The sequence below is a fragment of the Poecilia latipinna genome, unplaced genomic scaffold (genome assembly GCF_001443285.1).
Source record: "Poecilia latipinna isolate Pla-1442-1.1 unplaced genomic scaffold, P_latipinna-1.0 Scaffold735, whole genome shotgun sequence".
Lineage (NCBI taxonomy): Eukaryota > Metazoa > Chordata > Actinopteri > Cyprinodontiformes > Poeciliidae > Poecilia > Poecilia latipinna.
In genome coordinates this window covers 121965-145130 of record NW_015113351.1, presented here as the reverse complement: position 1 = coordinate 145130, position 23166 = coordinate 121965, and the positions used below count along the sequence as shown (strand labels likewise).

The following is a 23166-nucleotide window of genomic DNA, read 5'->3' as shown; positions in this document are numbered from 1 at the left end:
TCCATGGTGACATATTACTCATGGTGGCCATAGCAACAACGGCAAGACATTTAGTGATGTCAAAGAATTTCACCAAATAATAATTACAGAGATCAAAAAATGAAGCGGGGAATTTGCAGCTGAAAGAAACGGGACGACAATCAGCATTGAGTGACGACTTTATTGTGCAGTGTGAAAGTGTGTCAAACATAATAAGCGATACTGTCACAGAGAGTGCCATCGACTCGGATGAGACGAGAAATCAAGTGCGTTTTAATAATAACTTTTATTGTTTCATGACATTGTGGATCTTTTTAAAATTCCATTAAGGAACAGAGACAGAAGGAATCACAGCAAGTTGATTCTCATAGCGTTAAACATGCTCACAATATGAAAGGTTTTACATAACGACGGCCCAAAAAGTCAATGCTTCAAGCAGAATAAGCATGCTTTGAAAAAATTTAAAAAATGAGGCCAGTGAATGCATTCGTTTTATTTTCTTCCTAAAATCTACAAAGAGGAACTTAAAGACATTCATGATCGTTTCAAATAGTAATACATTTTCTCATTAGGATTAAAAAAAAAAGGTTATCCTACAAAGTGCACAAGTTTTCTGGTTTTACTTTTGTACAGTGTTAGTAATAGGCAGTCCTATTTCAGTTCCCAACGTGCAATCACATATCCTTTACACCCTAATCCGTTCAAGTTACCAAGGACACAAGCAAACATCACTTACAGGTAGAGATGCACCTATCAGACATTTCATTGCCGATACCAATTTCCAGTTTTCTTTGAGGTCCCACTTTCTCGTAATTTAATTCCCTTAACGACTTGCACATGAAAAATAAACGTTCTGCAGTTCCCGCGACCGAGGTAGAAGTTTTGAATTGTATAGACAATGGAAAATTTCCCAAATTCCTTGAATTTTTTTAATATTAATTAAGCGCAAGCGGCAGGTCAACGCATCGTTAGAATGTAAATGGGGGACTTTGTCGATTTTATCCATTTAATGCACAAGAGGAAAAAAAAAAGAGTTCTGACAGATGGGTGCAGCTCTATTTTCAGGCATTTGTTACACATGATGAAATGAACACGTCACACATCCACATGTCAGGCCATGAACATGTGTCTCACACATGTAAATTATTTACATTTTCAATGTTCAAACTCAAGTCAACTCATACTTATACAAAGTTTTCTTTTTTTCTTTTAGAAATGGATACTTTTTTAAATCTTACATCTGCCATAATATTGCCTATGACACATATTCCTTTTAAACTACAAAAAAAAATATATAACACATTATTTAACTCCACTTCTTTCATCTCAATAATGTAATAAATAAACTGTTTTTAGCATTGGGTTAATATCATGATTAGCCCATGTAAACGTTTAGGAATGAATCAAATTCCATATAAGAATGCGTCAGAAAATTGATTTTTTTTTTCCCTCCTCCCCATTGCCCCTCATTGCCTTAAAAACTTACAGTTTGGACACGAAGGGGATTCCCTCGTACATGTCGGCCTTCAGCTTGGCCCACTCGGCCAGCTTCTGGATGGCGCCCTTCTCCTGGCCCAACACGCTGGCCGCCTTCTTCAGCTTGGCCTCGTTGCGCTCGAGGTAGCGATCCCCTTCGCCTTTGAGGAGGTTCAGCTTTTCCTGGCGGTTCTCGTTCAGCGGCACGTCCTCGCTCATGTGGGGGTTGAAGCGGAAGTAGGTGTCCGGTGGCAGCAGGGCGTCCAGCATGGTGTGCACCTCTGAAATTGAAGGTTCACGTCAAAGCCAGGACCTACACTCTGATGTGAAATCAGTAAAAACTCGCTTTAGATGGAGTCTGGCACCTACAGAAACAGCACTCTACGGTCAGTGGGTTAAACATGATATTTCAAAGATAAAATGTGCAATCCGAAAACAACTTCTGAGCTGCAAACATGTCCGGTGACATCACATGGGGTAAAAACAGAGAGCTTGTCCAGATGTAGAGTATAAATAAGAGTCTTAGTGACAACATTTTTTTAATAAAGAAAAATTACAACAGTTTGGAAGATTAGAGACACATTCATTATTTAGCCCAAACTCATTTGGGCTAAATAATAATACCAGCAGCTAGTTAGCGGTAGCCTCAACTTCCTCAAGTCACAAAACCCAATGAATATGTATGGGGGTGACTCAAATTTACGTTGACAAAGTCATAGGACATACAAGGTGAGTTAGTTCTGCCATGGCAAAATTTAAGACCTCTGATTAACAAATTTAAGGAAAATTTGCATTTTTCAGAAAATAATTTAAGACATTTTAAGGTGACTTAAATGTGCGACTCTGGGCAGAAAATAGAAAGACTTCAGTCTTCATTTGTTGGTAGAAGAAAATACATTATTTTCTTCATTGGGTAGCAGCTTTAATCCTTTTCCCCCTGCCACACACATCTTACCTTCCGTATCCGTGGCACTGCTGATGACGTGAGTCAGCTTGGTCTTCAAGCTGGTGTAGTTCGTGCTGTTCGTGCCCACGGTCTCGTACCGCCCCGTCCCCAGAGACAACACGCACTCCAGGGGTGCGTTCGGCCACAGACACTTGCACTCGTGAATCGCCAGAGCCGTGGGGTTGTTGATGAGGAGTCCTCCGTCCTTAAGTGACAGCGGGAGAGATTAAGGTAAAGAATGGGCTGAGGTGCTTGGATGCGTAGTTTAAATATAGTCCTGGTGACAGATTTCTGGGGATAAATGAGGTGAAGTAGACAGGCTGTCACTGAGCCACACAGCTTTGGGTTAGAGATGTGCTACTCTGGCAAAAATAAAAAATAAAATCTGTTTACCCAGAAGTAAACAAGCTCCCTGAAACTAAAATAAGTAAGACATGACCTATATACTGAGTCACACAGCTGTGTTACTCTGAATTCAGCTTGATTCATGAATTAAATTGTCTCACAGTAATATAAAGTGACTGTATGTTGCGGGAGAAACTGTGGAGCGAAACAAAAAATAAGGACAAACTGTCTGAATAAATGGCAAGAAAGATTTAGCACTTTGACTTTATCTCAGATTTCCCCCTCCCTGAATCCGTGCCGAGACCTTTCCCGAGCCCCGACGTACTTCTGATCCAGAGTGAGATAGTGACTGCGAGTGTGGTTGCTTATCTTCCTCTGCACTGCAGGAGGAAAGATTACTTCAATGACTGTGAAGGTGATGTGGAAGTCTGTCAGAGAACTGCAGGTCTTGGTTTCAGTCTGCGTTAGCCCCAAAAAGTTTTATGTGTTGATGCTTTTGTGATGGTGTACAGTCTTAAAAAAAAAAAAAACAAACACATTAATCCCAGCCAGAAATAAAAGTCTAAACGTCTACAGCAATTTTAGCAGATTTATATCGATTTCTGTGCCAGAAACTGTATCAGTGAGTGCGTGAGTCTCTCCAGTGTGGGTATTTTGGCATGATTTTCCTGCGAAATACCTCCGCGAGGTGCTGAAAACTCGAGTAGGAGTCAGGCCTGTGGGTGGTAATGTAAGCTCAACCTGCGCTGCTCCACAGTGAATGTGGACGACGAATCCGTCTCCATCTTTTCTCGCTTGCTGCCATTCCCCGAGTTCGCTGGAGATGAGGCCACGCCCGTGCAAACGGAATGAACATAAGGATTTGATACATGCAGATGGGAATTGGCGAGAAACGGGATTTGACATAAAGGAAACCACGAGGCCATATGTTGTACGTCTTGCTTCTTGGAAAAGATGAAGGCAAACTGAGAGATTAGGATCTTTTATTGACCGAAACACAATCAGAAGCCAGCCATACCAGCATCTGCTGCAGGAAACAGCAGAGCAATGGGGACCAAGCTAATTTAGCTTGAGTAGGTTATCAAAAAGAAGCTAAGCCTCCAGCCTAATTGCTCAAGAATAGGAGCGGCTAAAGATATCTGGCCTAATAATCGAACTTTATAGAATAACAGCAGTCTGTTTGGCAGCTCCCTGAAGGCACAAACATACTCTGACTAAAAAGACTAAAGAGGTAGGAGGAAAAATGAACCGAGCATTATAAAAAGTATTCATCCCCCATCAAATTTTGTTTTACCATCCCATGTTAAAACCCCAAACTTCAGTGTTTTAATGGGACATTAGGTGAAGAGGAAGGAAAATTCAACAGAGTTTTCACTTTGCAAATGAAAAACTGAAAGCACCTTTAATCCAGAACCTGCACTGACTTAATTGCAATAAAAAAAAAAAAAAAACTATTCTGTGAAAATCTGGAAGGGTAAAATTGAACTCGTTGGCCCACATCAAAGCCAGTGCAACACATGGTGCTACTATCCCTTAACTAAGACGGTCATTAATCAAAGTGACACCGAGTGAAGTGAAAGTAATCAAAGAAAATTCTAGCAGAACTAGACTGCATCCCTTTGCAGTCAACTACAAGTCTGCAACGTTACAATTAAAAGCCATTGTTGAGATACTTTTCTGCACATCGTTTTCCATTTGAGTTCTATGCAATTGTACTACTTCCTCTTAAACGTCTGAGCCAAAGCTGAACTGAATTTGGCTGGACCGGACCTTTGCCGACCCATTTATCAGTCCGGTACCTGATGGAGGTCTTTTCCCAGAACAAATTCCTGGAAGTATCCGGGGGCGGCAGACGAGGCCCGGATGGCCTGCCACATCTTGTGTTTGCAGTCTCCAAGGTAGTGGGACCTCACTCCGGGCATGAGCCTGTAGTTCCTGAACACGTAGGCCTTCAGAGGCAAACCTCTGTTGACGATGGTGCTCACTGCTGCCACCTAGTGGACAAACACAAAAAAAAAACGTATGAGATTTTTGGAAGTCAAAACAAAAGAAACCAATCCCACCGTAGTTACAGAAAAAAGGTAAAAAATTCCAACAACAAAAAAACATAAATGTATTACAAAAAAAAAAAAAAAAGAACTTACTTTAGGGCAGTGTGGGTCCCTTGCACTCTCAATCATGCGCCCCTCACCCATACGTTCCCTACAGGAAAAATAAGAGATCACAAAACAAAGTCAGCACATAAGCTGTTCCAGTTGCGAATGAGCCACAAACTGTAAAGAGTAGTTGGACAGAAAGAGACTAACTTGAGGATGCTCTCCCACATCTCGCTGTCGTAGAACGCGTGGCTCCAGCCCATCTTCACAGTTCCAACGATGACGTTCTGTTTGAAGATGTCCGAACCCAGCTTTCTGTACATATCCTCGCACTCTTCTAAGGGGATCTGGAAAATCCCCAGCATGAAAGCCAAAATGGCACCTGTAGCAAAAAAAATAATAATTAGACGCAATTTATAAGTGTTAGTTAATTCGATCAAATAGTGGCTCGACAAAAGTGAGCAAATCATACCAGTGCTGACTCCGCAGATGTAGTCGAACAGCTGATGGATGCGTTTTCCAGTCAGGTCTTGCAGCTTGTGAAGAGTCTGGAGGGCCAGCAGTCCTCTGCAAACCCAAATACAAACTTTAGATTCTAAAAGCATAACAAATGTCAGCTTTTTTGTTTTTATTGATAATCCAACATACAGAGAGCAACAGCTAATTGCCTCTTTGAAAATTTCTCAGCTGTAACAAAGAAAACATGTTCAAAAATGTTTTTTTTTAATTGCAGAACTAAAATTAAAAGTTATTGCTTCTGTTTATACTTGTACATACAGCCTAATTTACCAATAGGATTGTAGTCAGTCTACTACTACAGGCTAGAATTTATGTCTGTCGACTGAAATGAAAATGACATCAGGTTTGTTTGGCGTATGTGTTAATTGGGCTACAGGGTTTTGGTTAAAACATCAAACGATGAGCCGTTTTCAGTTTCCTGACACCAAAAGACTTTTCATGGCACATGTCCTATAATTTAAAAGACTTTGAAATGTGTCTAATTACCATTTGATGTTCAGTAAAGTAACAGAGTAACTGTTTTCACAAAATATTCAAAAGGCTGCAGCTTGTATCTTCAGATTAACTATATCTGTTGTATAAAGCATCCTTTTTTTTTCTATTTTAAAAAATTAAAGAGTTGTACCTTGTGCCTCCTCCATCTATGGCAAGCACCCTAATTCCTCTGCCTTTGACCGGGTCTGTGTAGCCAACCAGTGCCAGAGCTTCCCTAACAGCCGCCTGAAGGGAAAGGTCCCTGGCCTGGCGCAACCGCAGCAAGCACGGCAACAGGTTCTCCTAAAAGACACAATGACAAGAATGTAAACCCAACAACCACGTGGCAGTGAAGCAAACTGCAGGAATCGTCAGAAAGCTGCGTGTCCAAGCCGACCTTGACCGCCACGCCCCGGGTCTCGGGAAACTCCAGGAGGTGAAAGCTGAGCTCCTCCACTCGAGTGGTGAGGAGCTCCACGTCGGAGACCCTCTGCAGACCCTTCACCAGGGCTCTGGTCCTGTTGTCCACGCTCACTCTGGCTATTATCTGGTGGACAAATTAGAAATAAATAAATAAATAAATAAACACCAATGTGGGACATGGGTATGGTAGCGTCATGCTGTGAGAATGCTTTTGTTTGACAAGAAAAAGCTGCAGATTAAATGCTGGGGAAACCTGTTAGAGGCTTCAAAAGACCCGAGACTGAGAACCAGAAGTGGAAGGAAAATATTAAACATATAGCCAGATACTTCACAAAAAAAGGGCAAAACTATCCCCCTACAGGTGTGCAACCTGGTAGACATAATCCAAAAGACTTTAACAGAAGTTGCAATTTTCTTTGAAACATGACAAAAAAATTTGCAAAAGTGTGAATATTTTTGCAATAACTCTACCTTTTCTCTTTGACTTAGCAGCTGCTGCTGCTTTGCCTTTTCAGCTTTTTCCTCTTCACCCTCGGTCTTCTCCACTGCTTTGTCCACCATGCGTTCAGCTACACAGTCTGCGGCGGACTTTTCCTTGTCGACCGCCGCTTTTTTCGGATCGCCTCGAAACTTGGGAACAAGGGGCGCGATGTAGCTGCCAACGAAGGCCTGGACGCTGGGCCGGGGGTACGACAGGTAGTGGGTGAAACCTTTTTTGCGGGAGACGGACGCAGCCGTGCTCTCACCAGCTTGGGCAGCAGCGGAGGTGGTCTCTTCGGCCGGACTGGGTTTTTCTGAGGGTGGAGAGGTAGTGGGCACTTCGGTACTCTTGGTCTCCGAAACTGGAGACAAAACAGGAACGGGTTCCGTCGTTCTCAGGGTGGTAACATGTGGAACAGCCTCAGAGAAATGCTGCCTGTTCTCGCCACCTTCTCCCGGTGTGTTTGGACCAAAGTAACTGTTGATGTGGTTGGACAGAGTCTTGTACGTCTCGTCCATGTTTGTGGACAGAGCTGCTGGGTGAAACAGCTGCCTGGTTTGCTTTGCCACAGTCGAGGCAGAGCTCAGAGCGGCTGCGTTCGCTGCTGAAGTTGAGGTGGGCGATGACTTTTTTGGGGCAACGAAAGGCTGCTCTGCAACTTGCTCCCTCTGCTCATCTGCCTCCTCCATTGCTCCATTTGTCCCACCTGCCTTTTCCTTCATTCCTCCAGAAGAGGCGTCATTAGCACTCAGGGTCTCGGCTTTCAGCGGCGTTTTCTCAGCGAGGGCACCGTTGGTTGCGGCACCGCCAGGTTTGAAGCGGGAGAACCTGGAGATGAGGTCTGTGCCTCCCACTGCCTTGGTGACGCTGTCGATTGTGGACCTGAGCCGTGACATGCGTCTGACGACCCGCTGGAAACATTAGCGGAGAAGAGACTGGGGAGAAGAGGAGAGGCTAAAATATTTGTTTGGAATGATGTGGCATCCTGGCAGGTTTGCCTTCGGTGATCTATGGTTGCTTTAGCTCCATTTTTAAAAGGAAAAAAATGATTTGCACTGAAAGTTTCTGGTAGCTTTCACTTCCTGTAATAAAAACAAAACAGAACATTTTATTATTGTTGTTACACCAATAAGCCACCAAAATAGATGGTTCTATTTTCTACAGTATTGGTGCCTCTTGATACAAGACAATTCAAAAAGTAAAACCTTTATTAACCACGCAATTACAATAACCAAACTATTTTTTTTAATATATTTTTTTCGGCTGTAGTGCAATTTATTTCCCAGTAATCCAACAGGAAAGGCGCAAGGAAAAAGTGGGACAGAAATGCGGCGGTAAAGGAACCGAGGGCGGGAGTCGAACTCGGCCCGCCCGCTCAACCCAGTGTCCAACGTGACACCCGAAAATCACCAAACTTAATAGAAAACAAAAAAAAACAAGTTGTGTGATGCATCTATATAATAAATGAGTTCCACGTTTAGAAATTAATAGTTGTAAAAAAATAAAATAAAAAAGAAAGTATTAAGTTTACATCTAAATAATTTATATAATTGTATTGTTGTTACATAAAGAAGCCAGCAGAGGGAGACGTGTTCTACACTAAGTGTTAATGTTACAACAGCAGGTAGCCACTAGATGGCTCTATTTGACTTATACTTCTTCAGTAACCATAGAAACCGCTAATATAACAAGACTGAAACGACAAGATGGAGCAACCTATCAGTGGCACAAACGAGGCAGCGGAGCTCTCCTTACTTATAAAATCATTGCGGTTTGAGAGGCTGTTAAAGGAGGAACTTGAAAACCCCCCGCCCAGTATGATGGACAGCACTGTGTGGGGCTTATGCAAAGACTTCACCATCGGAGGGGGGTACTTTAAGATTGAGGCATATATTAAAACATGGGATATCAAGCCGGTTTGGGTCTACAACGTGGACTATCTCCGCACGGAACTGGAGGATGACTTTAAGATCCACCTCTACAAGGCCCTTTTCATGGCCCCTACTGCCAGAAAACCAATAGGGGACAGAGTCAACATCTACTTCGCGATGGAAATATCGAAAACCGAACCCGAAGCTCCGGTGGAAGTCCGCTTCCTACTCGAGTCCAGGCGGCTCATACACACTCCGGGGAAAAGCAAGTTCAGCGAGAAGTGGTTGACTGACATTACCGACACCAAGGATTTATTCCAGAGAATGATGGAGTCATAAATCAGATGGCCACCATATGTAACATCCAGTTATATAACAGGCCCTGTGTATGGACTTTGGACATTTTTCTTTAGTCTCACTGAAACGACGGTACATCTGTTAAAAACACACCTATGTTAGACAAAACGGTAACAACACACTGGCGATTGAGAGCTAATTTGTTCAGAGGCAGCTCAATAAAAGGACGTGTTGGCTTACCAAATAAAGCATACATACATAATCGTAAGAGTCTGTGTCGGCAAGTGAAATTGTACTGGTTAAAAATGTGTATGTAAACTTTCTTCTTACCTCGTGAAACGTAAGGAGGGTTTTCTGAAATATTTCATTGATTGTAGAGCTAGTACTTTCTGCCTCCACCTAAGCTAGTTGTGAATGATAAACAGGAAATGGAATGCTGCTCTACTGGAGCCAGATAAAATAGACATCACTGCCACCTACAGCCATGGAGGGAAATTAAACAAAAATAAATAAATAAATAAAAATAGCCACGGCAAAGACAATTAATTTATTTAAAGGAATGGCAGAAAATACTGAAGCTAGAACATTTTTGAATTAGTGTGGAAAATTTTAGAATCACTACAGAAAATGTATTGCAGCCAGTATTGGATAGGATACCTTCTTTTGTTGATAATTGTCCTTTCCACTTCCTAAATTTAAAGAAAACCAAAAAATATAATCATTTTAAAAATTTAATGGACACCAGATATGAGAATCTTATTGCTTCATTTAGCTTTTAACTCTAATATTGGAATACTTTCAATAAAAGTAACAGCAAATATTAGAAAAACTGTTGGATTTAAACATTTCTAATGAAGCCGTTTTACGTATTCAAACTAAATAAACGCAATCAGTAAAAATGTATTCATTTTCTCATGTGTTCTGTTAATGTCTTGGTTAAACACCAGCTTCTTATGAATAAATGGTATTTGAGCAAATCTTTATCGAGGAGAGAATGTACTGGAGCTGGTTCTATTGATGGTATCTATTCTACATGCCAATAGATGCAGACTGAAATATATAAAGATTTATTGCTTTTTCATTCATATGGAAAAAAGCAGAGCTAATTATCAGGTCAAATCAATTTAAAAAGTGTCATTGGATATTTAATGTAATAATAACTCCAAATAAACACACCAGTTTCACTTACAAATGTTGATGGATTTAATAGAACAAGAAACAAACATTCACTAATTTGTGATTATTACCTGCAAGATTTTTCTGAGCACCTAAAGAGCCAGTTCATTTCATGTGTGGAAAAAGAAATCTCCACTTCAGAGGCTCGCACATAAATTTCACAGTTCATAGGATGGGCCTCCTCGTATTTACAGTGATAAGAGACAGCCAGAGTCTATACTCTTTGGTTGGTGAATCAAAAAATAAATCCCCCGAGCACTGATGGTGAAGCTCCACTTTGAAATGAACTTTTACACATGGAGCAAAGAAGATGTGACACTTTGATCATTTAATTTATAGCTAATTTTGTATGTGCTTTAGATTTCACAAATTGGTAGAAAGGGAATGGGATGAAATTGAAAATGCTTCAAAATGCTTTAACGATGAGAAATTATCATGCAGTAAAGAAAAAAAAATCTAAAATTATGTTTGGTAGTAGAACATTTTTTTATTTTACATATATACACTAGAAAAATCTGAAATTAAGCATTTTTAAAAGCTTTAAAGCATTGAAATTCTTTATTTGTTTCTTTAATGATAAGAAATCAGGTTTTGGAAAATTAGGATAAGCCAAGTATGGACACAATGTTTAAGCTTAATAAAATAGGAATAATTCATATTTTTGAGCTTAATGTTATCACAAATTCTTTCCACTGAATTTCTTCCTCCATATTATTATCCATCTATATTTTAAACAAAGAACAATAAGAAGTTGTGATCTCTGTGGGTTATAGTACATAGAAGGCAAAAAATAAATAAATAAAATAGAACAGCCAATAAGAAGCTGATTTTTACACATAACCTCAACATTTATTTTACTTGGCATGAAACGGGAATATGCTGTAAGACTTCTGAGGCGTTACTCATTTTGTGTGACCTTCTGTTTGATGCATTTTCTTCCTAATTTGAGAGACGTGCACAGATAAATTGCCAGGGAAAGGTCAATGTAAAGACTAAGCACACGCTGTTCGAGAAGCTAATTCCTAAAACATTTCTGTTTAACAAAAAAAATAAAAAATATATATGTTTTAGAAAATTGCAGAGATTGATTCTCGGAAAAGACACTCAAGTCTGTAAAAAGCGGTGTGTGGTGTGTGAATAGCTCGTGAAAAAGCCATTTTGATTTATTGATTTTCCCAGAGAAAAAGCAAAGTTTGACATAAGTTCTTAGAAACTACAATCTTACCAAAAATAAACAAGAGAGGAGAGAAGCAATGCAAGGAAGAGAGAAAGAGAGAGAGCAAGAAAAAAAAATCCTTCATTCACAACACCAACCTGCCATGAAATAGAGTACAGATTAAGAGTCATTTGTCATGAGTGGAGAGTCACTGCTCCACAGTGGAGTGGGGCCTGAACTGAGTTTCATTATCCTGTTGTATCAGGCTTCTCAGTAAAGCTGGCACAAAACGACAAAAGCTCACTGGGTTGAAATGTTCAAATAAATCAAGACTTTTAGCCGTCTAATCAAAACAGATGAAGACTAGATCCCAGTTGACTCTTTAATGGAAATCTCTAATCAAACATTTGGTTAATGGAAAAGCTAACTCTCTGCCGCTCGAGAGTCATAATTATTGATATTTTCTTCAGCTTTCAAGCTTTTAAGAGCGTTTTTCTTTTTTTTTTTTTTTTTAGTCTGACATTTGGGCAAATGTGCCTTATGCTGACGGATGTTTATCTCTGAATTTCTATCAAAGAGTTCTGAAAGTCAACATCAGAACTTTTACCATGACCTCAAGCGCAATTAAAGCCAAGAAACCCACACGCCATTATGATGATTCGATAGACTCTTGCTCAGTCGCGCCTTCGGATGCAAATGAAATGGCCGAGCTACCACTTTCTGGGAGGAGGAGAGTAAAAAAGATTTCATTATATGCTGCTAAAGAAACAGCAAGTTGCAATCAGTCTCCTTGATAGGCTGAATGCAAAAGGCTTTTTATGGGCCTGGCCAGTTTTAAATCCACTTTGCTGACGTGCTAATGATCAGGAGTGATCTGGAATAGAGAAGAGAGAATGGGAGAGAATGAGAGAGGGATTTCATATGAAACAAACACCATGTTGCGTGTTGCTGTAGAGGAGGAGGAAAAGTATTTAAAAAATGTTACGGTGCAAACAAAACGCTGTGGTATTCGGCCACTTTTATACTCTGTTCAAACAAACCAATTGCACTTAACAAGAGAAGAGCCGCTGCTGAAAGAAAGAAAGCGATAAGAGGATCAGTTTGCAGATTACCTCAAGTGCGCCATCACTCTGTGGGGAAGGTTTTGTTCAGCAGGTTACAGGGGAGCTTCTCAGTAGTTGCTTGGTGAAGATGGATTCAGGTAAATACAGAGAACACAACCTGTCAGAGGCTGCAAAACACTTAAAAGGTCCACCTTCCAGCAGGGCTGCACAAAGAGTGGTCAGTGTGTGCTCATGTGTCAGAATGGCCCTGTCAAAGTTCTGACTAAAATCTAGCTGAGAATGTCAGGCAAGACTCGAACATTTATGTCGCTTTCCATCCAATCCGGTTGATCTTGAGCTACATAAATTCATTGTCTAGATGTGCAAAGCTGACAAAGACAAAAGCATGGATATTTTTCCCCCCTTCCACTTAATTATACACTACTTTGTGTTTATCACACAATCCCAATGAGATACATTCTATAAACATGGGCGTTTTTGTAGATGGTTAAATTCATGTTTGTTACTCTCAAGTAAATCGTGATGATTTTAAACATTTATGTCAGTGTGTGTGTTGTATTAGCGATAACATTGACATTAGTCATACTTCAGCCCCCTCCTCTCCTCCCTTCTCTTCTCACAGTCACCGCTGACACCTGCGACGCGTTTAGTTTGTGCGCACGAGAATGCTGCGCCAAAAAGGCAAAATCCTATTTTTGTAAAAGAGGTTATTGATTTCAAGCCAATCGGAAACGACAATATATATGTATATATTCTCCGTCTAAATGGATCCCAGCAGCAGCAGCAGCGGTAGCGGTAGCCCTGCGTTGGCAGGAGATGAAGACGAAGCCGTCCGTTTTGCGCTCCTCAGAGCCGGAGTTCTGGGGTTAATTTTTGTGTTCGCCACATGTGGCAACCTTTTCTTCTTAGTCACCCTGTGGAAGAGGAGGAAGAGGAACTCGCGGACCCAGCTTTTCCTCTTGCACCTGTGTCTGGCGGATCTGGTGGTGGCCTTTTTCCAAGTCCTGCCGCAGCTTTCCATGGAAATTACGCACAGGTTCCGCGGGACGGACTTCCTCTGCCGCCTCGTCAAGTACTTGCAGGTGGTCGGGATGTTCGCCTCCGCCTACATGATTGTGGCCATGGCTATTGACCGCTACCACGCCGTTTGCAAGCCCATGGTCTCCTTCCTGGAGGGCTCCTTCCGGAGGTACATCTCCATAGGCGCAGCGTGGCTCATCTCGCTAGTCTTCAGCTCCCCGCAGCTCTTCATCTTCTCCCTCCAGGAGGTGGAGGTGAGCCTGTATGACTGCTGGGCGACGTTCGCCGAGCCCTGGGGGAGCAGGATCTACATCAGCTGGATCACTCTGGCGGTTTTCGCGCTGCCCGCGGTCATCCTGTTGTTTTGCCAGATGCGGATATGCACAACCATCTACTTCAACATGAAGAGGAAGGCTCTGCAGTCGGGGCGCGCGGGCACGAAGGGGGTCTCCAACGCAATGCTCAAGACGGTGAAGATGACTTTTGTGATTATAATGGCGTACACGGTGTGCTGGAGCCCCTTTTTCGTTGTGCAGCTGTGGTCGGCGTGGAGCCCGAGCAGCGCGCCGACGCAAGGTTGGTTTCAGGGTTTCAGCGGGGCTGGATGTAGGAGGATGTGGGCCCCCTGGAGTAGAGCCGTGCTTGAGTGCGCACTAGTCACTTAAGTTTGTTTTACGCATGCAACTTACAGTCAACATATGATTAAGTAGCTGAACGTAACATTTCTGGGACTTTTGAATTTCTCTCATTTCTGTTTCTAGAAATCATCTTAAGGTACCAAAATATTCATCCTCGAGGAAACGAGTTTGCTTCAGTAATTTAAATGAAAGATTATATTTACAGATGCATTGTATGTTGAATAATAGATGTTCTCAGATTTCCTGGTTCATAAGTGGTTAAACTAGATATTGCTAGTGCACCTGTTTCTGCCACATGTTTTTCTTCCACTCAATTTTACATTAGTGTGCTTAGTTGCAGTTCTTAAGCACTTTTTGAGGCTTTCTCTCTGTGTTGAGTGGTTTCAGCCAACTGTCAAATCAGCAGAAATCACTACGCAATGAACCTATGCATCAAACAGGAAGACGACCTGCAGCAAGTGCATAAACACTCCCAGGCTGTGAGTATGACATCAGTGTTTCATCACATTTATTCTTTTTTTGTCTTGCAGGTCCCATATTTTCAATTATCATGCTGCTCGCCGGTCTCAACAGCTGCACAAACCCTTGGATATATCTGTACTACAGCTGAAAAAAAAAGAGAGAAAAAAATAAATAAATTGAACAGCATAAGAAAGAGAGAAATAATTAACAGGGTTTCTACAGATTCCCCACCTGTGACGACTGAGGTGAAGCGATCCTTTGTTGAACCACGTGGAGAAGACTTTGAGGAAGAAAGCCACGTTTGTTTGTGTTCTCTGTTGGCGAAAAATATCCTCTCGCTCCTTTGTGCGAAACAGAGAGGTGTATATTTAGCAGACTGCGGGGAAACCGGCAAAGGAACGGAACATAAATATATTCAAACATGCTTAATCTTTTCAGAAGGCGCTGCAGTGACTGCATGGAGGATTGTCTCCTGCTGGACGAAGATAAAACAGAAATGAGCAATCAGAGACATAAACATTCGGGTTTTTTTTTTAATTCCTGTTGGTGTGTAGCTATGGGTAAACAGGACACGTGGAGGCTGGGAGTAGAAACTGGCATGTTAAAATTCAGTTTTCAGACATAAGTGAAAATAAATTGTCACGTCTAGAAAGTTGACTTTGCAAATGTATTTTAATTTCAGTTTTGAAGCAAGGTATTTCTTACTAGAAAACACCATTCAGACGTTGACTGGACAATACGCTATTGTTAAATAATTTATATTTTCCAACATATTTCAAAATTATTAGAAAATGTAAGATTTATTTTTGTGAGCATTTTAGCCAAGTTTGTATGTGTTGCTATGGTTGACCCCTAAAAGTAAGTGACATCACATACATTCTTGGCATTAGGGATGATGTAAACAGTTTGTTCCCATCAAAGATTAGACTTTTCATAAAAACATATACATCAACATGTAGGTATTTTTGTCTTATTTTAAAATATAGGTCAGACATTAATGCTGGATCTTTGTTCATCTGTAAAATACACCTAAACTGTAGTAATCCCAAACCTCATCTCCCATTGACTTCTATACAAATTTCATTCTAAATATTTCACAGACAGGTCAAAGATAAAGCTCCCATCTCTGATATTAAAACAATGCAGGAACATGAGCTTCGACCATATTTGCTTTCTGATCCTCCTTCCTCTTCATGGAATAATATTCATCACTTTCACACACACACACATGCACACCCACAGCCACACACACACACAAGAAGTTTGTTAGACAAAAAGACCACAAATATGAATGCAGATAATGTCACCTTTAGAGTAATTGAGAAGCGTTTATTGTAGCCGTCAAGAAGTTCCTTTTGACTTCTTTCTGGAAATTCCTGACACACATTCTTACTTCTATCTACTTCAAAATGTTTTGTCTGAAAGGTTTGCCTTGTTTAACCAAGGCAAAGATCTGTATTTATCTGAAGTCAAACCAGGTATAATTATGAGTCAGATTTTCTTAAACCTACATACCCCACAGGACGATGGAACCTCCGACATAAAAGGTTCTCCTTTTGCTGGAGAACCTTAAATATTGGCTACGACGTCGGCATGACGACTTCTTTTTCCTGCAGCTGCACACCTTCACCAGACCGACTTGATTCCCGTTTTGAATGTGAATTACGTTTCCTTTTCCATTCCAGCGAAGCCTAGCGCAATAGTTTGTCTCGTGTTGTTTTCCCTTGCACCTCACAAGCCCATCCATGTCTGCCAATTTGCGGCAGCCCGTCAACAGCACGTGCCCATTAGCGCGCGTGGCGCGGCTGTGTCATAATATAAATGATCTAATTTGCTGTAGAAATTCCCATCAAGTCAACACAGAGAGGAAACATGCCCAATTCGAGACGCGTGCTGATTTTCGCGTCAGGTAAAAGAAAGAGAAAGATAAAAATGTTCTCGGTGTAACCTGAGAGCCTGTGGCACTCGGTTTTATATCTGCTTCAAATAAGATTAGCTATCTGATGCAGCCAAAATACAACTGTGACTAACTCAAAGCCCGAGGGTGGAGAAGTGGGAGATAAATCCTGCTGCAGGTTTTGTGCTAGTGTAATTGCATTGTATAAAACCATCACTACAGACTTAATGGGAGGAGGAAGAGGGGGCTTTCTGAGATGCAAGGAAGACAGCAATTTATTTAAGAAAGGCCAGAATATGAAAGCATAGTAGCGACAGTTGATGAGGCGTCCTTTGTCGGGCAGTGTTCACCCTTTGCTTGTTTTAGCTTTAGCATCGATGCACATTGGCCTCATTTTCATTTTGAAGCCCACTTGCAAATGTTTGAAGCTAAATTTTAAGTGAAGGATGCAGAAAACAAGTCATTTTATGATGCATCCTAAAGGACGTCATTAGAGCAGCTGTCAATATATTCAATCCAGGCTTTTGATTAGCTTTAAACCTACTTGCAATTTCTTCCGTCAAAAGTTTCTCCAAGTTTTCCAAGACCTCAGCTTGACCTCAACCAATCCTGTTAGCTGTTTGTTTATTTATTTATTTTTCTACCTAATCGAATTTCAAACAGGCGGAAGCTACTTCCTGGAAAAGTCTCTCTATCTTCTTATAGCCTTGTCATGCTTTGTGGGCATCAATTATTCAAATTTCCAAAGTGTTAGGCAGACGCTTGGGGGCGCACTAGTGACTGATGGTTGAGCAGATGCAATGTGACAAGCAAGAGTATTTATACCGGATTTATAAACACCTGGGTCTTAAACCTTGAGAAAAACATGCAAGAGAGAGAAAAAAAAATCAAAATAATTAATTATTTTAACTAGTTTTTGTACTAACTCGTCACAGCAGTTGTATTTAAAAAAAAAAAAAAAAAAGCAGCATACCACTGTGGTCAAGGGATTCGTGATACATCGGCTGTTCCATTAAAAATAATATCCCCAGAGTTACAAAATTAAAATGGAAATAATTGCACAATTATTTCCAGGGTAACACAACACTTAACCACCGGCGCTGTCTGCAAGCCGCAGGTTGCTGCGATGAATCATCAAAGTGGCTTAAATATTATGAAGTTAAAAAGGAACAGATGTAACAAAGCAGAACCACTAATAAGGAAGAAAACAGCACTGAGCACGAATGAGTAGAAACTGTTATTCAGTTAATTTTACTCAATTAAAGTGCTTTTTAAAAAAATAATAAACACACATTGAAATACTTTTTTACGTTTAAAAAAAGTCACAAAAATTAATACCTCTTGGTGTTTTACTCTATCAATTAGTTTTGATAGATACCACAGCTTAGAAAATGTGAATATTATAACAAAACTGTAATTGTTAAAAAGTGAGCTTTTACATGATCTTACATATAGATTACTTACACAGAGTGAACAGAAATGTGTCTATTTCTGTTCTTTTTAATAACCAGGGTTTAAAGCTAATGGAAACTTAAAAGCAATAAAATAAAACTCTTTATTATTTACACAAATATTACTTAATGGCCTCCGCAGTCATGGGAAAGATGGCAGACAGCATGCAAACACTGACTCAGGAGGTTAACTTTTTAAACCTTAATTGCCGACTGTTCACATTGTGCTGTGTTCAATTATATTAACTGGAAGTTTAGTGGAAGGAAAAAGTGGGCAAGAAATGGCGAGATTTTTCATATCAAATTTCCGTAGCTTTCTTGGCTTCCAAATTACTTGATTGACATGCTTAAGATAAAAAAGACAACTTAACTTAAATTTACACTTCACGGAAGAAAGCAATTAAGGAATTAACACCTGTGTTCCCAAGCAAGCTTACAGTCCACACATATTTCAGGTTCAGACCCCATCGGCCCATCAAAACCTTCGTAAGTGCATGAGGTCATGATTTTCAAGATGATTATTCCTACAACGCTCGAGTCTCGATGTGGTATGAAGAAAGAGGTGAAATGGTGGTCACCATGGTGACTAGGAAGGAATAAAAGTGTGGAAAACATTTTTACATTTCTCCATCCTCTATTTTATTATGATCGATAGTCATACAGACGTAAAGAGTGGTGAAATGAATAGTTTTCCGAACACCACACGGAAAGCCTGACAAATTGATGACAACGGTCTGGGGAGGATTATGAAGCCGAACGGCTAAGATGAATTTAAATCATCTTGTAGATTGGTGTCAGGTTGTAAAATTAAATTTAGTGCCATTCAGAGAAAAGGTGAAATGTGCAGTTCACATTTAAAAATATAGATACGTTATTAAATTAGAATATGCGTTCCAATGAGGCTCGTATGTCAGGATAAAAGTACCTTTTGAAAACTGACAGCGTTTAAGCAGGTATAAAGCATATTTTTCATTAAGACTGCATTTTTATATTACATTTTTTTCTTTTTAATTTGTCTGATATATTTTAATTTTAAAATGCAGCATAATTAACATAAAGACTTTAAAACAGCCATCTTTGTGTAATTATTATTATTATTATTATTATATAATGTTTTACTAAGCAATAATGTTCTTGAAATAAATGAACTTTTCAAAAATATTCTAATTTGTTCAATAGGCCTGTACAGCGGTTAAGCAATGAAAATGACCACAGTGCCACCACATGGATATGATCAGACCTGCACCTATAGCAGCATGTGTTTCACCCAAGACGAACAATTGACTGACCAAAATTTGCTACAGAAAAGGATATAAAATCACAAGTCAAATGTCTAAAGATCAGAGTAAAACAGATGATATATAATCTTCTAAAATCTTTTGCTTCTCTTTAAAAACTGCCCCATCCCTCCTCAGGAGTGCAATCTCATTTTCTAAAGTTTGGATTTTAGCCACAGTGCTCTCCTCTCTACGGTCCAGTTCCAGGATCTTTGCGTGCAGACTCAGGATCTTACTCCACAACTCGTCCTTGTCGGTGTCCGCTCTGCAGTACGAGTGCTCGTGAACCAAAACGTGCTCTCTGTCGCCGGGCTCGGCCTCGGCCTCCTCTGCAAAACTCCCCAGAGATCTGTCGCTAATCAATTCCACAGGCACAAAACGAAAAGTCTGACTCTGGTCTGCTGCAAACGAAGCGCAAGGTGCATGTTCCTCATCGCCGGAGAAGGGGCCAGGTGCCTCGCAGCACAACACGGTCACAATCGAGTCAGTTTGCTCTTCAGAGCACGCCGGCGGTGTGAGGCAGGGCACTGCTGAAACTCCACTGTCATCCGTTACCTCGCAGACAGTAGTGTGCGTCTCAGGTAGACTTGACTGAGAAGTGATCCTTGATTCTTGGAAGAGAGGGACTTTGAGCAGCATCGTGGACTGTTCTTTAACAGGTAGGCGCATTTTCCTCAAAATTAGAGGCATCCTACTGGTATCACACTCAAAGTCCTCGGCTTGTGACAGGGATGTGGCTTCAGGACTTCTCTGAAGGGTAACCTTGTTCTCACATTCCTTGGATGAAAGAGAATACTGCAGTTAATTCACAGCAACGCAACACATGTCAGCTGTGGATTTACAATAGAAAAAAAATATAGCTGCAGTGTGAAACATCTGTAAACTCAAACAAATTTTCTTTAAACATTTTTTTTTTTTAATGGAGGTTACTACATACATTCTCAACAGAGGGGAAAAGGGTGGGAATAGCTGTATTCCTCAGATATCGGATACCCCAGCGAATATCAAAGCAGTCCTCTGTGAAGTGCTCGCTGCAGAGATACTGATGCCGACTTGGGGTCCACTCCTCCCGCCTCATGTTGTTCACCCATTTTTGGAGCCTGGGCCTGTCCTGCAAGGGAAAACTGTGCAGAAGGAGAACAACGAAGGACATTAATTAACCTGAATGAAAGGTTATTGTGAATTATGAAACTGAACTGAGCCTCATACACAGTTAAACATACACCTTCCCCACCCCCTTTCATAATAAATTAATTTTGACTAAATGACACTTTACCTTAAAATAACAAAACAAATCCAGAAACTGATTGCATGTTATACCAATATGATCTATTGTATTCTAATTGATACAGAAAGGTTTGGCATGTAGCTTTAAAGGTGAGTAATAGCAAGCAACTCCGTTACTAGTAGTAGTTTATTTCAATCTAGCACAAACATGACACTATAAGCAATTTATAACGGTGACGGTAAAAGCCTAATTAAAATAGCTGAGAAAAAACTATGCAAACAGAAAACTTACGGATAAAAGCTGATTTTCTTGTCTTGTTTTGATGAAGTCCCCCCACGGTTTCGGCAAAGCTTTTCTGCGCAGTACCGTGGCATCTCTTCTGTGAAGCCGCATCGAAACACCTTGACACACGTTTAAGGATATTTTTAACGCGAAAAATCTCGAAAAAGTCAACTTCCGGTATGCTGTCTGAATGGCGGAGGTGACGTTTATTTATTTATTTAGCCAACACATTGGGTCGAATCCTTCACAATCAGCCAGGGTGATGATTGGAGCGGAGTTAAAGGAGTTTCTTAAATGGAGGGAAAACGTGCAGAGAATATATGTCCATTTGTTTTTACTAATTAAAAAGGTGACAGATAAAAATGTATTGAAAATGAAGCCGACATCGGCACATCTTGAACGGCTATGCGTATTCCCCAGTTGAAGCGGAATTTGAAATTGTCAGCAAACTACAACCATCCGGCAAGCCTAGTTCCTGCCTCGCCGGCTGACAAATCGTGCGTACCCACCGCATAGTTACTCAACAGAAGCGCATTAAAACATTTACATGTAAAAATACGGATTGAAAAAACCAAGAAAATGTAACAAAATAAAAATGGGCTTAAAGAAATAAACTATATTAGTTGTCTAATGCTGCACTGCAGGAAGAAAGGGTGCAGCACAACATCTAACAAGAAAAAGATTGTGTCAGAGTTTTATTCAACAACATATTTAGAGCAAAAGGCATAGGAATATTACAAATATAAGCTAAATAAAGTTAAAATATATAGTCTGTCAAATAAGATGTTCGACTTTAATCTAAAATTAGCAACGGAACCCGAACACGGAAGCAAAATACCTGTAATTATCTTTTCATACCGCTACTCTTTTTCAGACTCCCCTCAGTCAAATCCACTGCTCTCAGTCCTCAAGCCTCCACGTGCGCAAAATTTCCACCAATCACAGCCTTCAGAGTCAGTGTGTTGAGTAACGGACCAATAGGAATGCGAGTCGTGTTGTTGAGGTTCAGGAATGCTTGTCGTCAACAGCTGCTGGGTTTCGTTTCGCATCAGCTGGAGCTGTTGGCGGGTGACGAGAAGAATCCCCGAGGCTGTTCATCTCTTCTTCTGCAGGTAACTGTTCGGATTTCTGTAAAAATAACGGTTTTTAGTGTACAAGGGGCTTATTTGTGACTGAAAATAGAGAAATGTGGTTTTAATGAGGTTTGTTACTGCTAAAAACTGATCGAAAGTTTCTAGTCTGTTCCAGAGAGTTCCCATCATCAGCGTAATGGCTCTCTTAAAACAGCTAGCAAAAAACAAACAAACCCCAAAACAAATCAAACGTTAGAAAACGTTTACCTGCTTTCATTTTCTGTTATCCAATTTTGAACTTCGATGTTTATTTTAAACGTTATGTATCCGGTATACGTTCTGCTTTTACAGCTAACGGGTGTGAAAACCGTCAGTCAGTATGGCCACGGCGCAGTCGATGCTGCTTGTCGCAGTTCACATTCTTCTCATCTCGGAGTTCATCCTGGCTAAGAGGGACTACTACGAGATCCTGGGGTTGCCCAGAGATGCCACGGAGCGCCAGATCAAGAAGGCTTTCCATAAATTGGCTCTGAAGTATCACCCTGACAGAAACAAGGACGCAGACGCAGAGGCGAAGTTCAGAGAAATAGCAGAAGGTACAACACGCTCGTGATTCATCATAGTTTTTCTATTACGTCAAGGAAGTGTTTTGTTTACAAGTTGGTCGGTAAAGTGTCTGCCAGGTACTTTAGAATACGTTCCTCCTGTTGTGAAAATGGACTTAAATTGTCACATTCAGCTTGATAAACATTTTTATTTTTTATTTCCTCCTTCATGCTGGGAAGGGAGTTTGCTTTGGTGTCTTTACTATGTTTGGAATAGAGACATACACTTAAATTAAAACCCAAGTAGTAATTCCAGAGTTAATTAAAGATTAAGATGAGGCTTCTAAGCGATTATCCTTATCTTATTTTATGACTCTCGATTTAAAAAAATAAAAAAAAAGACCACAGTTTTATGCATCATGCTATTTAACGTTGCTGAGCATATGCTGACTTGCACATTTTGCCTCTGAAGACAACTGTTTGTGTAAATTAAACTAAATATACCGTGTCCTAAATCATGATACAAAACCTACTAATATCTAGATTTGTATGCAGACCTAAAGTCTGGAATCCTCTATTTTACTAAAAATCTTAATATCTTCCAAATTTAGCCTTTATTGAAGCATTGGCTTAGTTGCCATTGTAAAGAAAAAAACAAAACAAACATATCCTGCTTAAAATATTTTTGTTAAAATGCAGTTCATTTGCTGCTCTTGATTAAAAATCTAGTCACAAATTGGTCCAGTGCTCAAGTACAAGTTTTATTCCCTAGTATTGATGCATAGTTTACATAATAAATGTGGTTTTGAAGAAGCTTTTAAAGCCGTCACTAAGACACAAACTCCTATTAAAATTAGGTTAAACCACTCTTATTTTTTCCAAAAGTGGTGCAAATTAAATTTACATTAAATATTTGTACATTTACATGAACAAATTGCCAAAAAAAAAAAAAAAAAAAAGGGGACCAAAAAATCTTTTTCTGAAAATTTT

At 40.3% G+C, this 23166-nt stretch overlaps 5 protein-coding genes across 8 annotated transcripts in view; 3 read left to right on the top strand and 2 right to left on the bottom strand.

Annotated features, from left to right (window-relative positions):
* Positions 1–140: 140 nt before the first annotated feature.
* On the bottom strand, positions 141–9353 carry pnpla8 (patatin-like phospholipase domain containing 8). Of its 2 annotated transcripts, XR_001426577.1 has the most exons (11): positions 9238–9353; positions 6730–7821; positions 6233–6382; positions 5987–6138; positions 5315–5409; positions 5053–5224; positions 4891–4948; positions 4546–4740; positions 2411–2606; positions 1291–1736; positions 141–1185 (listed from the first exon to the last, which is right to left on the bottom strand). XR_001426577.1 is itself a non-coding variant. In XM_015045616.1 (10 exons), the coding sequence occupies exons 2-10, from the start codon at positions 7633–7635 to the stop codon at positions 1462–1464; spliced, it is 2199 nt and encodes a 732-aa protein (XP_014901102.1). In that variant the 5' UTR covers positions 7636–7821; positions 9238–9353; the 3' UTR covers positions 141–1461. The 2 variants fall into 2 exon arrangements, 1 of the variants encoding a protein (XP_014901102.1); XM_015045616.1 differs by having other exon boundaries at positions 141–1736.
* On the top strand, positions 8387–9210 carry akap14 (A-kinase anchoring protein 14). Its single transcript, XM_015045617.1, has one exon. It carries the CDS (start codon positions 8446–8448, stop codon positions 8947–8949), a length of 504 nt encoding a protein of 167 aa, XP_014901103.1. The 5' UTR covers positions 8387–8445; the 3' UTR covers positions 8950–9210.
* A 2382-nt stretch (positions 9354–11735) lies between the features above and the next one.
* Positions 11736–16949, top strand: avpr2l (arginine vasopressin receptor 2, like). The gene is made up of 2 exons (XM_015045614.1): positions 11736–13899; positions 14492–16949. Exons 1-2 carry the CDS (start codon positions 13068–13070, stop codon positions 14569–14571), a joined length of 912 nt encoding a protein of 303 aa, XP_014901100.1. The 5' UTR covers positions 11736–13067; the 3' UTR covers positions 14572–16949.
* Positions 16950–18874: 1925 nt separating this feature from the next.
* On the bottom strand, positions 18875–21502 carry LOC106955434 (THAP domain-containing protein 5). 3 transcript variants are annotated; one of them, XM_015045611.1, is made up of 4 exons: positions 21417–21502; positions 20568–20677; positions 19986–20172; positions 18875–19825 (listed from the first exon to the last, which is right to left on the bottom strand). In XM_015045611.1, exons 2-4 carry the CDS (start codon positions 20648–20650, stop codon positions 19112–19114), a joined length of 984 nt encoding a protein of 327 aa, XP_014901097.1. In that variant the 5' UTR covers positions 20651–20677; positions 21417–21502; the 3' UTR covers positions 18875–19111. The 3 variants fall into 3 exon arrangements, with proteins under 3 accessions (XP_014901097.1, XP_014901096.1, XP_014901095.1); XM_015045610.1 differs by having other exon boundaries at positions 21397–21474; XM_015045609.1 differs by lacking the exon at positions 21417–21502 and having other exon boundaries at positions 20568–21375.
* A 76-nt stretch (positions 21503–21578) lies between these two features.
* The window catches only part of LOC106955439 (dnaJ homolog subfamily B member 9-like), a 9704-nt gene continuing 8116 nt past the window's right edge, over positions 21579–23166 (top strand). The window contains exons 1-2 of the mRNA XM_015045615.1: positions 21579–21670; positions 21983–22227. Coding sequence (XP_014901101.1) covers positions 22011–22227 — 217 coding nt within the window. The 5' untranslated portion in view covers positions 21579–21670; positions 21983–22010. The remainder of the gene's footprint in view (positions 21671–21982; positions 22228–23166) is intronic.